The sequence below is a fragment of the Mizuhopecten yessoensis genome, unplaced genomic scaffold, assembly GCF_002113885.1.
Source record: "Mizuhopecten yessoensis strain PY_sf001 unplaced genomic scaffold, ASM211388v2 scaffold10635, whole genome shotgun sequence".
NCBI lineage: Eukaryota > Metazoa > Mollusca > Bivalvia > Pectinida > Pectinidae > Mizuhopecten > Mizuhopecten yessoensis.
Genome location: NW_018408645.1, coordinates 184692 through 201082, shown reverse-complemented (window position 1 = coordinate 201082; position 16391 = coordinate 184692). Strand labels below are relative to the sequence as shown.

The 16391-nt window shown below is 35.7% G+C and overlaps 1 protein-coding gene across 2 annotated transcripts in view; it reads right to left on the bottom strand.

Annotated features, from left to right (window-relative positions):
• The window catches only part of LOC110461540 (YTH domain-containing protein 1-like), a 37468-nt gene extending 21083 nt beyond the window's left edge, over positions 1-16385 (bottom strand). For both annotated transcript variants that reach the window (XM_021515050.1, XM_021515051.1), the window contains exons 1-10: positions 16201-16385; positions 11885-11983; positions 9924-10205; positions 7847-7963; positions 6982-7176; positions 5128-5346; positions 4218-4366; positions 2836-2890; positions 1581-1698; positions 1246-1330 (exon numbers count right to left, since the gene is read on the bottom strand). In XM_021515050.1, coding sequence (XP_021370725.1) covers positions 1246-1330; positions 1581-1698; positions 2836-2890; positions 4218-4366; positions 5128-5346; positions 6982-7176; positions 7847-7963; positions 9924-10205; positions 11885-11983; positions 16201-16228 — 1347 coding nt within the window. In that variant the 5' untranslated portion in view covers positions 16229-16385. The remainder of the gene's footprint in view (positions 1-1245; positions 1331-1580; positions 1699-2835; positions 2891-4217; positions 4367-5127; positions 5347-6981; positions 7177-7846; positions 7964-9923; positions 10206-11884; positions 11984-16200) is intronic.
• Positions 16386-16391: the final 6 nt, after the last annotated feature.

Genomic DNA, 16391 nt, shown 5'->3' with positions numbered 1-16391 from the left:
AGAGAACAAAAAACTATGTCTTGACTTATCACCCAATATGCATATCTGCTTTCACTTATTTGACCTTTTACCTAGAGGTGAATGTCCTGATGAATGTCCTGGTACACTGCACACTTTCTGTGGGTGATGCAGGTATTGATCAAGTTTCATAAAAAATATCTTCAATGGTTTAAAACTTACGGCTCAGACAAAATCACTTGCCTTGTGAAGTCAGTATGTTAAAGTAAGAACCTTGCATGTTCAACTGTACAAGTTATTACTACTTATTTGATAGTTACCAATCAAACCTTTATACCTTTACAAAAAACTTTTACTGTATAGATATATTGCTTCTCTTTGCAGATATTTGAAACCATAACAAAAAGCCCAGGGACCTTAACAGTCATTCAAGTTGTAATATATAGTTTTTATTTTTTAGTGTTGAGATTTGGAAAGGAAATAATCATGGAGACAAAGAAACACAGTACTTTTCATGCCTGAAGAAAAAATCTATCGAAATGAATAATTTGGTATTGAATGAGAAATAGTATTTTTTTGACATTTAGCAAATTTCTACTCATCCCCAGGGGAGGGATGAGTCAGGATCCTTTCTCATACCACGTTATTGTGAACCCATCATAACTATTCCAACCAAGTTGAAATAGTCCTTTCTGAAAATGGACAAAATATGGTCAAAAGTTTTGTTTCCTTATATAAACATATAGCAGTAAACTTTACCCATCTCCAAAACAGATACAATTTAAATAAAGCACCCAGGGACTTTTCAATCCATGAATAGTATTTGATTCTGGTACTTCTGAATCAAGCAAAGAAGATTTTTGATATATGATAGTGAAATTGAGGATGAAAAAATTGAATAGAGAAAAAAAACACCACTTGGCACATGAAGAGGAGCATAAGCTGAACTAGTCAGCACCATGAAATTTTCCCACGTTAGGATGAGTGGACGAGTGAATTTGCCATGGCCTTGTATTGCTTTCTCTTAGTTAAGTATCTCAACATATTCATTCCTGTATTGTTCCTGATGACCTTTGGCACATAATACCCTACCATTAATGATCTACTGTATTTTGGTCATGGTACATGTACATATATTAATAATTTTGATTGATTTGCAGCCTTAATGAATATACAACTCAATATGACAATATACAAACTAAAAGTATTCATTGAAATGCTTAATTAAAATGTCCAATACATATTCTTTTCGCCTCTTTTAATTCCTAAGCCTGAAAACTTTCATACCTGTCCATCACGGCCAATCTTTACAGGTTTGTTGTCATTCCAGGAATTATGTAGATGACTTGTCTTCGTGAAGGATAACTCTCGTCTTGTGGAGTTGAAAAAGAGGTAAAATTATGAACGAGTTATGAATCAACTTTAAAATGTTCTAATTCAAAAATATAATTCTGATGACAGTACATGAATAATTTTTATCTAACTCTAACCATCAAATTAACCATTATAACATTTTTTGAGGAGAACAATTATTGTGATGCATTTTATCCAAAATTTTCTGTCTCTGTCAAACAAAGGATTATTTTCAGTAGATTTCATTAATAATGCCCACAAAGCAATACCTGTTGATCCAGTCTAGCTTGAAGACACCACTCAAAGCCCTCGCACTTAACCCAGGAGGCAAAACCCAACGGATAGGGGGGTGGTCTTTGGTAGATTCTTCAACAATGCGGGCAAATCCTAAAAAGAAAAAAATGGGAAATTCTCCATTTAATTATTTAATACACACATTGAAAAAAGAAATGGATAACAGTTGAACAAAAGGTGCCAATGCTCCCAGTAATGACAATCATTTCCTTAGGTCACTTTCTGCAGTGGTCCGGTATAACCAGTCTCCAAGACTGTTGGAAACAATCACATTTTATCAGTTTGGAATTAATTTCAAAGGCTGAAATTTAGTGCAATTTGCTCCTCAAAGCAAAGTAGCAGGATTTGGTGAATTATCAACATTTTTCTTGTAATTCATGCATTGTTTTTCTTCTGGAATAAACTTGTACCTATTTTTTGATAAATATCCAGTACCTGGTAAATTCTTTTAAGACGGCCATTAAAAGTTATAGACTTTTTACCATTGAACTGACCACACATTCAATTTTTTTTGCTTTGGGCCATATTAATTAGCAATTTAGATATCTGTCAATTCCTGGTAAATTATGCAGTGTTTGAATTTTTAGTACCTACTTTATGTTATTAATCATGGAGACTTCACCATATGTATGCCATTTTTAAAAGCTGCGGTTAAAAAAATTGGTTAGGTGTCTGTTCCTTCATTTTGTATCCAATGTCAAATACTAAAGCAAAAGCTACACATACAACAAGCAAAGAAAAATAAAGTCCTTTTCTATATTTCACATGCACATAAATGTCATATGTAACAGATACATATGCTTTAGAGTGGAAACATGTCAATGCCAAAACATGTTGATCATGTGAAAATGAGTAACACTTTTATGCATTTGAATGTCACTTCATAAAAGTTGCATCCTTTCCTGGAATTGAATCTGAATGTCACTCAAATTGAATCGCTAATGAAATTGCAGTATACTTAGCTCGTCTTTGTATAATAATAAAAAGAAACGATCTAAATGCAGACTAAGTTCCTTCAGTACGTATCCAGTCACATATGACTAAATAATTGTGAAGAAACTATCAACCAGAATGTGGTATGTTAATTATGCACAGATTTTACTGAAATTTAAACACTGCCTTAGTCTTTGCACATGTTCACAGATACAACTTGATCAAAATCAGAAATGTATGTAATTTATTGTGCTGAAATGAAATTCTCTGAAAGTTTGTCCCTAATATAAACATTACCTTGAAATTTTCCACTTTCTTTGACAGAGAAGATCAGTATCACATTATCACAGCTCTGAAATAAAATAAATAATCTTAACAGGTTGCATTGATTTTGTCATGTAAGAAATACTTCTGGACAATAAAATATTTTTTTAGGGTGGGTCATCAGATCTCATGGTTAATTCTAGAAGCATGATAATTCCCCCCCNAGCAATTGTATAGAGACTTGGGAGTCTAGAGGCCGGGCAGAGGATTGGAATCTCACAAGCATGTTGTTTGTATGATAATGGATGATGGACGACAGACACACAATGGACCATGGACCAGCTATTGCTACTCTTTCTAACTTTTACTTAAGTATGTTCAGTTTCAATATCAATCATTCAAATAGCCATCCTTACATTACATATATATATATATACAATCTGCCATGATTCATATTTGATACCACTCTCAAGCTATTAGCGTTTATTTAGGGGTTAGTATGTTGTTTTGGAGTGGCTATACTGGCGATCAGAACATGAAATTTGGGTTTGAACTTGAGACCGATAGGTCGAGAGTTTAAACCAATTTTCATGTTCTAATCGCCAGTATAGACATGAAAAACGTACTATCCCCATTCGAACACACCTTAACAAATATACTACGCTAATATGTTTAGAAACATTGTATTTCCTTGTACAAAAGTACAAAGTAAAGTACTCTTTGACTTCAACTTGCGACGTTTCATTCTGCAGTGGACTGACCAATCGGAAAGAAGCTTTCAAAATTCGGTCATTTGGCCCCGCCAATACTGGTGAGCGCTCGATCTGTATGTTGACAAGGCAGAATATTTGGATTGTTCGTGAACGTCCTGTTACCAAAGTTTATAGGACACATTTGGATTAATATTGACCAAATTCTTACATTTCCATGTCAGTATGCATACCAATTTTTGCTTATCGACAAAATCGGTGATTATTTGTTTTGTGTAAATTTGCACGACACATGTGAAATGTTTCATTTGATTTCGGATCTAACTAGATGCCTTCACACGGATGGAAAGAACAAGGAATTCATTCAACAAATACATTTCATTGGTCGTTTTTGTTCTGTTGCCTGCTAGCCTTATCAACATGATTCCGCTTAGAGGCGAGCTTAACGTCATATTGTTTTGGTTAGAAACGGGGCGTGGCTTAAGTGCGATGGAAGGAGCTTAACACGATTGATCACGATTCTATTGCAGATTAGAACATGGTCCGTTTCCAATCATTACACGCATTGCAAATGAATCGTGTTAGAATGAGGCATTGATTGTAATATTTTTATTTTCTTCAAATGCGATGAAACTTCTCTTCATTGTTCTTTATTTACACATTCCTTTTTGTCACTCTGACAAAGACCAGTAAATGCTAGTTTACCCTGAAGGCCTGATTCAGCTTAGCCTCGTTTTGGGGAGGTGTTGACCAAACTCCTTTGGCTTTGGCTAAAGCTACATTCTCGTGGTTGTTGCTCTTTATCAGGAAGTAGCGTGCTCCTCGGAACAGGTATTTCAGCTTGGAATACATACCTGTGACAAATACAAGAGGAATACACAATGAACTGGATATACAGCCCACAGGCTTACTAATAACCCCATTCCAGCCAGAAGGTCCTGCAGCACTCTTGACTGTGATTTTATATGTAAGCTTATTATGACTGTTCATAGATTAGAAGAGCTTAGCAACTGGACAATTTTTATGAGCAATAACTTGATTAAGTTATGTTGATTCTAAATGCCAACATTATATTCTCAACAGGGAAATGTCAAAATACTTCTATGTTGTACATGCAGAAGACTCTGTCTCCCTAAATGTCTCTTCACCTGTCAGTCTTTCTCAATGCTGACCTTTGACCACACCACAACAAATTAGCAAAAAAATAGCAATTTGCCAAGTATGATGATTCTTTGCTTTTTGGACCATGAGAAGATTTTGAAATTTTCTTTTACCTGTAATAGCCTTGGATAAACTTCGATGCTGGCAAGCTCTCAAAGACAGCCACTGACCTCAACACATGTTAGAAAAAGATGTGATGCGGTCTTCATACCATAATGAAGGTTCATTGCTCTAGACCTCACAACCATTTTTAGACTGATAATGTTGTTTGTGCTTTTGACTCATGCCCATATATATGAGACCTTGAAGTTGGTCAGAGTTGTTCAAGAAAAAGTTATTAACATTCTCTCTCAGGTGGCTACTGACCAAATATAATGATCCTAGGTATAATGGAAAATAAGAAGAAGCCACGTGAGCTAAAATTGAGTGCCTTCATATTAAGTTTATATCTCACGTCTTTGAGTAGAGTCGTCAGATTTGTCGCTTTTGTTATCGTTTTCTTCACTTTTGATTTCCTCCTCTTCCTCATCTGTATCTTTTTCTTCTTCCCCATGCTCTGCTTCCTCGCCCTTGAAGCCACTCTTGCGGTCCCACTCAATGGGTGAAATTCCTCTTTTCTTCTTCTTCCTCTTGCTGGGTCCCTCCATATCATCATCACTCCTCATCTCAGCATCTGTAAGTATTAGAACACTGGTTATCAAAGATCAGAGTGTGGTGAGAAGGTATGAATGGGGATATAGAATTGAAAATGTGAAAGGCATTCATGTATGATACTATACATGATTGACTTGTGACCTTTTCAATGTGGGTCAAGGTCTTCTGTTTTGCAAACTTTGTCATGACTCTAGGACACTTGTTTTTTTTAGATTTAGCTATTTTGAGAGTTTTAACATATACGGAAAAAGACAATTTGACCAGCCCACATATCTGATAATAACAGGCTAACAAAAGTACACCAGATACTTCAGCATAGTAAGATTGTTGAGCACTAGTAAAGTGACTAGTAAGAGGCTCAATATCAGTTTGTGATACTCCACCTTTCCAAGATACATTAACCCTTAGGCTGCTACATTGATTTCTATGTAAAGGGACACCACTGCTGAATTAATTGTTGAAATTTAAATTAATTTACTTGATTTTTTAAATGTGCATAACTTGAAAAATGTTTGTTATATGAAAAAAAGTTGAATGAAAATTGTTCGGTGTTGTCTCTTGTTTATATTAACGTTTTCAATTCTAAAGTTGCTTCAGTATTTACCTGTACAGGTGGTAATAAAGGTAAGAAAAGGTGAAACTTTTAATTAATCAGATTTAAGCAAGAGAAAGATCATTTTAAAATCATTTTTGTCCGCAAATGTGATTGGCAAATGATAACAGAGATTATAAACTTCATTTTTGACATAAGACGCTTTACATTTACAGGTAAAAAGGTCAGGTATTTCGTCAAGAATTGCATGTGATTTGTTACAGGTTTCAGGTCGTTATTCAATATATTTACTGTCACAGTCGGCATATAGATATATCTTAGCTACGGTCTAGTTTATGATTAAATCATCGATAAAAAGCTTGAAGAAATAAATCGACTCAAAATGTATCAATGTCAATGTTCAATTCGGCCTCACCTGCAGACGACATATGGACCGAAGCGCACAATCAGCCAATATTTTCCTTTTTGCGTAGGGCACAAAGCCGCTCATTGGAAAGTTACATATTATGTTACACCAAAGTATTTCCAAATCAAACATGTCAAACCCTTCAAAACCTTTATTATCACCGTAGGTTGACGCTGGAGAATAAATGTTTACCATCATATTCATCGCATCAATCTACATGTCCGCCATTTTTATGACTTTTTTTCAATTCGAAATTCGCTCGCACACCTTTGGTCATTACTAGGGTACACTGCCAGGAATATCGCATGTAATGACAAAACAACCAATCAGAAACCTCCTACAATATGCAGACTTTGTTGAATTCAGACCATTCCTGGGAGAATTATTGCGAAGAATACTCATTTAACTTGCATTAAATCGCAATTTTCTAAAAGCAGGGCATAAAACTTCTGCAAAAGTTGAGCGGCTTTTGCTGCAATTAAAAATGATGAAGATGATCTATTATGCTTTTGAAAGTCCTTAAATCTATAGCTAAGCTATAGCTCTACATGATTAAACTTTGTAATAAAGTAAAATCAACTAGACATTAAAATATACAGGAACAATTTTCCAAAACCACTGCTATTATTTTACTTATCAGAAAGACAAAGCTTGCTGTGAAAAGAAAACAGGATGTACAAATGTGTTTTTGATACCTGAGCCAGAATCTGTGAATGAGGTAACATCCCCTGCACTACTTCCAGCTTCACTCCGTGTGTCATAATCCTGTGTGTCCCCATGATCCACTGATTGCTCCACTGGTCTTGTCTCAATGTCGTCCATTAGCAAGTCCAGCTTGTCGTCAGACTCATCTGCTATGTTCTCAATACCTTCCTCCATAGGAACAGGATCTGCCAGTTAAATACCAAGAATTACGGGTATAACAATGTCATTTCAAAGAACTGAAATAAGTGATGGGTTATATCTTCATAATGTGGTAAATTATATCACTGAAGTTTCACGAAATTCTGATGGAAACTTTGAAGTTATTTGGATAAGATTTAACCAAGTAAATGCGGCATAACCGCACATGCACAAGTTCAGAGTGTGGTGACTACATCAGTGAAGTTTCACGAATTCAGATTAAAACTGGGAGCTGTCTGGACATGCTTCGCCATATCTATAACCAACCTCACTTATACTCTCTGAACTTTGTTATGGGGGAAATTTGATTTTTCGTTGAAAGCTTTTAATCTCTTTGTAACAAATTTCAGCCATCATCCATTCAACAGATGATCAATATGTCAATTTTGTACTGTGTATCTGTAGTGTTGCAGGCACAGTTCAAAGTTCATTCCCACTACCATGGAAGAAGTGATTTCACTAGGGCCCTTACCTCCTGTATAAGTGTCTGATCTTTCAGGATTCAGCCAGCTATTTGCCTGCAATCCCCCCCCCCCCCCCCCCCCCCCCCCCACACACACACAATCTACTGACAGGTAACTGATCACTCAGTCTCTGGGATACCAAATTACCCTCCTCATCCTACTACAATTTGGTATGCGTATTGTCGGACAGTACCTGAGATAGGTTCTTCAGCAATCTTCACTTTTTCTGGTTTCACCACAGCTTTACTCTTTGCCGGTCGCTTGACAGCTTTCTTCATCACTTTCACAGGAGAAGACTTCTCTTTTGATTCTGTTGTAACCAAATAACAGTAATGCAACACAATTTTATGGTTAATACCAATTTAGTTAAATATTCGTTGTATTCAGAAACATTAACAGAATCCATATAAAATGTTCACAATTTTTTTGGGGGGGAATAAAGCACTGACTTTGAGGTGTCCCAGGTTTTAAATGATATATATTTTTTTTATATAAGTGGTGTTTTTTCCAGAAAATTTTGACTTTTATTGCATTGCAATGTCTTTTTCTACTAAAAAAAATAGCATTGTGTTAAGGTTGTCCATTTTTCTCTACCTCAAAATAGAACAGATAAACAATTATTTTTCTGCTTGCAATACTCAATACTCAAATGTAAAATATATAAACCTGTTGCTGTGATCAGAATTTTTTCAAACTTAATCATATTCAAGAGGCCTAGAGGGAACTATATTGCGCACCTGGCTCTTTATGCCAAGCAATGGTATAAATGAATATGGCTTTGGGTCGAAGATCTCAAGTTTCAAAGTTATGGCCATGAGTGTCAATTCTTATACCATGATTGTGTTTGTTTCCCGATGCTCAGCAATTTTATACATGGGTATAGGCTGGGGATCTTGATAATGTCAAAGCTAGAAATTATTTTAGCCTGCCCATCGAACCCCCTGGGCGTCAGGAACTCAAACTGTACAATTTTTAATCCCCACCACCTAGGGATGCTTCAAACCAAATATCGTTGATATCCTTCTCTTAGTTTCTCAGAAGAAATTAATTAAAGCAATATGGCCAGCAGAAAAAGTAATTTGAAATTAATGACAGACGGACAGACAATGGAAGCAATGGCATGGCATAAGCTTACCTTGGTCCTTTAATTGATTTTTGATTTTGGGATATTTCATATATATGACATTGTGAAGAGTACTGTAAACAACGGCCCAGAGGACCTGTATCGGTCACCTGAATATTTAAGCAGTAATAGCAAAACCTTCTCATTAAATATTATATTGCATTACAAATATTTCCCTCGCAAACTTTGTTGGTTCCATCTGTTGAAACTACCAGCCAAATATTATAAGATTTTATGCTTTTTGGTTCTTCTTCAGAAGTTGTTTGACATATTTTTTCCCTGTGACCTTGTAATTAGGTCAATGCCATTTTCCTTCTCAAAATTTGTTAGCTCTATATATATCCCAAGAAGCTACCAGTCAAATCTTATGAATCCATTCTTTTGGGTTCTTCAGAACAAATCCTTTGAAATGTTATGACCTCTGTGACCTTAAAAGTAAGTTGAAGTCATTTTCATTTGCAATCTTTGGTGAGCTTTATCCAAGGAAGCCACCAGCCTAATATTATATATATTATGCCTTTCGATTATTCAGAAGTCATTTGATGTTTTTGACATATTTGACACATGTGACCTTGAAAGTAGGTCAAGGCCATTTTCGTTCTCAAACTTTGTCAGGCTCTATCTCAGGAAGCAATCAGCCAAATATGAAGGTTCTATACCTTTTAGTTCTTCAAGAGAAGTCATTTAAAGAGTTTGACATATTTGACCGCTGTAACCTTGAAAGTAGTTGTAAGTCATTTTCATTCTCAAACTTTGTCAGGCTCTATCCCAGGAAACCATCAGTCAAATATGAAGATTCTATACCTTTAAGTTCTTCAGAAGAGGTCGTTTGAAGTGTTTGACCCATGTGACCTTGAAGGTCGGTCAAGGTCATTTTCATTCTCAAATTTTGTTGAGCTCTATCCCAGGAAGCCACCAGCCAAATATGAAGATTCTATACCTTTCAGTTCTTCAGAAGCTTTTTAAAGGAAAAGTTGACGGACGACGACGGACGCCACACCATGACATAAGCTCACTTGCCCTTGAGGCAGGTGAGCTAAAAACTCCTTATGCGTGGGGTTAGATTTCAGCTCAAAGTATATAGACAAGAATATTGCTGCAATGATATTGTTGTCCAACCTTCATTATATTGTATGAACTATTTTACCTTTATTGGTCTCAGTGGACTTGATATCCTCTTTGCTTTTTGCACTGGCAGATTTCTGTGAAGTGGCTTTGCTTGTTGGCTTTGATTCCTTGTTTTCAATGACATCCAGGCTCTCTGTCATTTTTTGTTCAGAAGTCATTGATGCAACAGCATCTTCTTTTTTGACATTTACAACTTTTTGTGATGTCTCTTTCTTGACAGGACGGGCCGTTTTTGGCTTCTGCTTGACCACCTTTGCCTTTGCAGATGCTTGCTTTGGTTTGCTCTTAACAGGTTTCTTTACTACAACACAAAATGAACATTGAGTCATGTAATTAAATTCTTAAATGAAAGGTCTAGAGGGTCTGTATAAATCACCTGGATTTTTTAGCAATCATGCCAAAAGATATTTTCAATGTGGGATCACACAATGTTTCATGATATGGGCACAATGGAAAAATGTTTCATAAGAACTTGTTCACACCAGTGCAGTATAGCTATGGCCTAGTTCTGGGATATATAGGATCTCACATGAGTTTCCATTTCATATGAGAATTATGAAAAGAGTCTTCGAATTTTTCAATTTAGCGGGCCTCTGGCGAACTAAAATGGAAATTTTTTGACGAGTTTCATAAATTTCATATGAAATGAAAATGTGTGTAAGATCCTTTATATCACATAATCAAGATCTGTGGCATTTATACATGTAAAACAACAATTTTCATGCAATTTTGAAAAGTAAAAAGCCGCCAGCCATTTTGACTCTAGTGCGTACCGGCAAGTCTATGACGTCATGTAGTTGTCCTAGGCGTGACATCACAATTGAAACTGGGCTGATAGGTTATATTATATGGGTTAATTCGCAAAATAATATGACATGGGTATATTCACTTGATAACACAGTACATTATGTGATAAATATATATATTGTGGTTAATATATATTTTGGGATGACTGTAAATGAATTTTGTATTCATACATTTATCTTTTTCTGACTTTATTGAATTTTAAACATTCCAGTAACCTAAGAAAAGGATATTTCATTACTCTTTTGAAAAGACGAATCATACTGAAGACATAAAACCAGGAATGTACAGGACACAAGAAACGTTATAATAAGTACAAAGTTGAACCTTTAGTCCAATAAATTGCCAAAAACCTTACAAATATCAAAATGACTTTTGGGAAAGACCAAAAATAAAGCAAGTGAGCACTGAAACATCAGCATCCCGTTCAGCATGTTGCCTGCTTATTTCTGTGCTATGGCATGTTAAAGCTCACATGACTAGTTATATACGTTTTTACGCGGTAGGCATGTCAGCACTTTGCTTCAGTTATAAGTATTATCTCATCTCAAGAAGTGCCGACTGCCGACCTCGGATATATATTGTAATTAAAACTGTCAACTGCTGACCTCGTATATATATTTTAATCAATAGGTCTACCGTAGTCCTTGAATACATATACCTACTCTACTTGAAACTGCCTACCTTGGATTCATATTGTAATTAAAACTGTCAATTGCCGACCTCAGGATATATATTGCAAACAATACTGTACTCCTTGAATACCTACTTACTTGAAACTGCCGATTGCTGATCTTGGATACATACTGTAATTAAAACCGTCAACTGCCGACCTCAGATATATATTGTAATCAACACTGTAGTTTTCTAATAACTATTCTACTTGAAACTGCCGACCTCGGATACATACTGTAATTAAAACTGTCAACTACTGACCTCGGATAGATCTTATAGGTAATTAAATGTCACATTATCGGCACGGTCAGTCGTCTAAGGGAGATAACTCCCAAAATTCAATTCATTATCACGGATGAATACACTACAACTAATTAGTTTTAATCATTTACACTCTGGTACTATTTGTTCTGTTTACTCCAGTTGAGCCACATGACCCAGTGCATTCATTGATTTGAATAAAGTTGAAGATTTTTTTTCTGTGAGCTTTGAATTCATTACCAGGAGTTTTGTCCTGTTCTCCAATTTCAGCTGTAAGTTCATCATCTACATGTCCATCCAGTATATCATCCAAGACATTCACTTCAACAGCTTCTCCACCTGGAATGAAAATTGAAGTATGTTACTTAATCATGGTCAAAAATGAAATTACAGCATTCTACTGAATGTACTTTTGTTTCAGTTTGAAGAAGTGTCGAAAATGTCATTTTTGTCAGAGATTGTCTTGGAAAGTTGAAGGACATGAGTTCACAACCTCCTGTTAATTAACCGCTTTAGTGTGAAGTGCGAATAGAGTAATATTGAGGTCACATTTCCCAATGGATGGTTATGTTTACTATAACACTTGTGTTTGTGTGAGGCCTACTATCGGAAGAGAGAAGAACTTTCCAACGTGGCGGTCAATTCAGATTTTGATTGTGCTTGCTAAGTAAGCAACAACAGAAATAGTTCATTCTACAACCATATTTATGGATGTGGACCAATGTGCTGTCAATCAATTCTAAAATCGTCCTGGTTTGATTCACATCGGGTTTGCTACACTACAAGGCATTGGATCAATTTAATACCCAGTCGGGGCAGAGGAGGCGGGGTATCAATATTGTAACGAGTGCGCGTCCGGTGCCCATGTCTCACCGGCCGCCGTCCAAGAAGTATGGGGTTCTTGTTTCACCAATATAGTGTGCTTCCTGGATCCTGGATTATCACGGTCGAATATGTTATATCTCCTCTATGTCAGGTCCGAGAACAATGGTCAGAAATAGTCTAGCAGTCTAATTAGTAATTACCAATGTGAAAACTCTAAATATCAACCAAGAGCCCAATTGACAGGTACAAATATAATTTATTAAAGGAACAAGTTAAATAACAATGTATCTTTACATAGTACAGATCAGTATAATATTACAATACAAACAAGGCATCAACACATGTCCTTGCACCAGACAATAACAAAGGTAATTGACAAATTGTACACAACTATTTCCAAAGTATACACTAGTTGACTGTATTTCCTGTACAAATGTCCCACTAATCACCAGAGCCTAATATTCGAAGTCCTAAATTATAATCTGATATGCAGACCAGCAAAAATACAAGAAAGCTTCAACTATTAAGATAATTTGTAATAATATGACAATTCAGAGCTCTATAAATAGCCAAATACCGGGATTTCCCCTTGTATTCGATGACTGTGTCTATAAACAAGCCTAAACCCAAAGTATGAGAGATTCCTAAGTCTGACCTGTTCAGAGGCGACCGTCTGCCAGCGAAGACAGTGATGAACTGAAGAAAAAGGTCTGATCCGACCTATATTTATAACCTTCCAAATATTACTACTCAGGGGAGGTCTGGTGATTAGATGGGAGAGGTCCGGAGACACTTTCCCATAGGATTGCATGTAAAAGTAATAAAACCCTATCACACTCGGCCTCTCATATAATATCCGCTCAAACAATAAGTGCTTTACATTAAAATAATGATACAGAGTAGAAAAATACATGTTAAACTACTATTTTATGCCGTTAAGGTTAAGGATTAAAAATATACTAAGTTTAGGGAATTCCCTGTGGTAGTGACGTCAGACGCCGGTAAGAATTATCGAAACGCTTGAGAGGTCGCCGAGAGGCCTCTCCGACTGACTGAACATCTAAGACATCATTAAAAGACATAAACAGTGTCCAAAAAGGTTAGCATTCTCTTTTAAATATCGTAATTACTTAATGTTCATCAATCTGCTGCGGCTTACAAACCTGGGAAGTTAAAGAATCAATGATAGTAGTTTTGAGCATCTCGCATAGTCAGCTTCCAAAATGGCGGTCTTGAGAGGTGTTTGAGATGCTTACGAGAGATCAATTTAACACGAAATTAGCAGGGAAGTTATAAATCATTTCTACAATGTTCTGTAGTTGTAATTTGAATAATCAACCTTTAAAACTTATGTACAATCACATTTTGGACTATAAAATGAACAATGGTGTTATTTATGTAGTGAAAACCCGTCACACTGCAGGCGCACAGCGATATGTAAACACATCGGCTGCAGGGCCGAGACAATTAACAAGAAAATGCAGCAAAGCTGCTGGACACCAAACTTTTTTTTATGAAAACGACTTACTGACAGTCTATCAACCACGAGGGAACAGATCCTGTATACTTGAATCTATATATTTATAATTATATAAATTGTTAATGGCATTATTTTGTTGTTCAGAATATTCTGTTCACGCTCAATATCCTTTTATTTTGCACTTTTGTCACTTAATAATTGTCCCACAGCACGAAAATGTTAAGTTTCAACTGCACGTTTAGGCCTAACATTAAATGTCAACGATTTGGTAATAACGCCATCGTCTCAGAGAGAGAAGCCGGGACATAAAGATGATTTACATAAAAATATCTTTTATACCTTTTGTCAAAATTGCAGCGATTTTTGCAAATATTTCTTTTGACAATGTACATATTTGACTATTTTGGATAAAATATCAACCGTCTTCTAGGTTAAAGCGTCAATCGTAGCCCCCGCCCCTTTGAATAATAGTTGTTACTTCTCGAGACGAAGACTTATTTGCCACAACATTGGTTTTTTGGCTGTTATCACATTCGTTTTATATACAAATGAAATAAATAGATCATATTGAACGTGAAAACCATGAAATTTTCTATTTCTTACATTTCATCAGAAAAGCGCGGGAATGTGTAAAGTAGTTTTTGACGCCAAATTATAATGACGTCACGCTTAACAACAATACAGAGCGCCATTTATCTCGTAAGATTTTCAGGCAAAAATGATATTAATTGTGTAGATATGTAAAAACACTAATGTATACTGCAAAGGTTGACAACACAACCACTTATTCTGCCATCACTTCATCTAAACTTGAAACTGAAAAATCTACGCAGAGAATATAATGTTCAGATTGGACAATAATAAGAGTAACGTTTTTCACTTGTGAATATTAAATATTTCGTTTATCTTCACTGCATTAAACATCTGTGTTTATCAGATGGGGAATTCATGATATTTCACTAGAAAACTGTACTAAATACCGATACCGTAAGGTTTACCTTGAAACTAACTTTTGTAGACAGTATGTGGCCTCAATTTCCCAGAAGGCTTTCACGCATGGGGAAGCACCGGAAGTGGACAAAGTGTTTACAGATCAAACCCCGACGGCGCTTTGCGCCGCTTGGGGGTTTAAAAAAAATATTAAATCCTTAATTGCAGTAGACTATATATATCTTGTTATATTATCATTAACCTTCCTTTTACCAGGTCCAGTACACTCTGCCGATTGAGCTATATGGCTGTAAAGACCTATAATAGCTCTATTGACCTATCTGAAATAGGTCTTTTGAGCTGTTTTCAAGTGATTTTCTTTTTTAAGGAAAACGGAACAAAGTCGCATTTAAAAGAAGATTGTATCATTAGGTTGATAACAAAAGACATTAAATACGAGTATTCTTTTTAAAAAAAAAATGATGTACAGAAATCAGAAATTTTACATTTATGAAAAATGAAAATAAACATCTAACTGTATGCTTTTTGTAGTCAACATTACCATTAACCTTATTGTTTTATGCGACTTTGCTTTAATTTAATGAAATTTGAAATCTGAGAAAATATAGCTCAATACAGCTATAATTTATAGGTGTATATAGCTATATAGGTCTTTATAGCTATATAGCTCAATCGGCAGAGTGTACTGGACCTGTTTACAACTTGCGTGTATTTTAATTAGCTCACCTATATTTTATTCCATGTAGGATTATGTTTATTTTGCATGTTGTTTTTGTTAGTTTAAAGTTATACCTTTGTTTGACGCAGAAATAGCTCTACCGGGCAAATGTTTGTATTTCTATGGTATGCGACGTCAAATAAATATTCTTGTATCTTGTAATACCGGAAGGGATGAGCTCGCTCTCAAGAAAACACTGCACAAAAATATGACGATACGATTTGCCATACTTGAGCAAACACTCCTACACCATTTACTCAGTTATTTAAGAAATGCATATAAGTTGTTGTATCTTTCATACAGGAACTTAGGGGGAAATCCTGGAATTTTGAGAGCAGTGGGCCATTTCAGCAATTTTTAATCAATATCAAAATTAAGAGGGGCCATTCAATGTAATATTGAAAGAAAAACTTGGAGGGGTCAATTTCAGTTTTGAGGGGTCAGTTGCCCAATGGCCCCCTCCAGTATTATCTCTGGGAATCAATAAAACGATTTTCAACCGGCACCATTTCCAACAGACACGCGGATCATGTTTCTAGTATCTTCATGATCACCTTCTTACATAACAAAATGTGTACAAACCTTTCGCGTCTCCCATATCGGCGCTCATTGCGCTCTTTCTCTAACTCGAAAGCTTATTAATGCAGTTGATGGTAGCATGTAATTTAGTTCTGCAGTTTCTAAAGATGTGAAAACTGTAAAATATAACCAAAGATATAAACAAAGAGTTGGTAGATTTTCAATATGGCTGCGTAAACTATCCAACTCTCGCG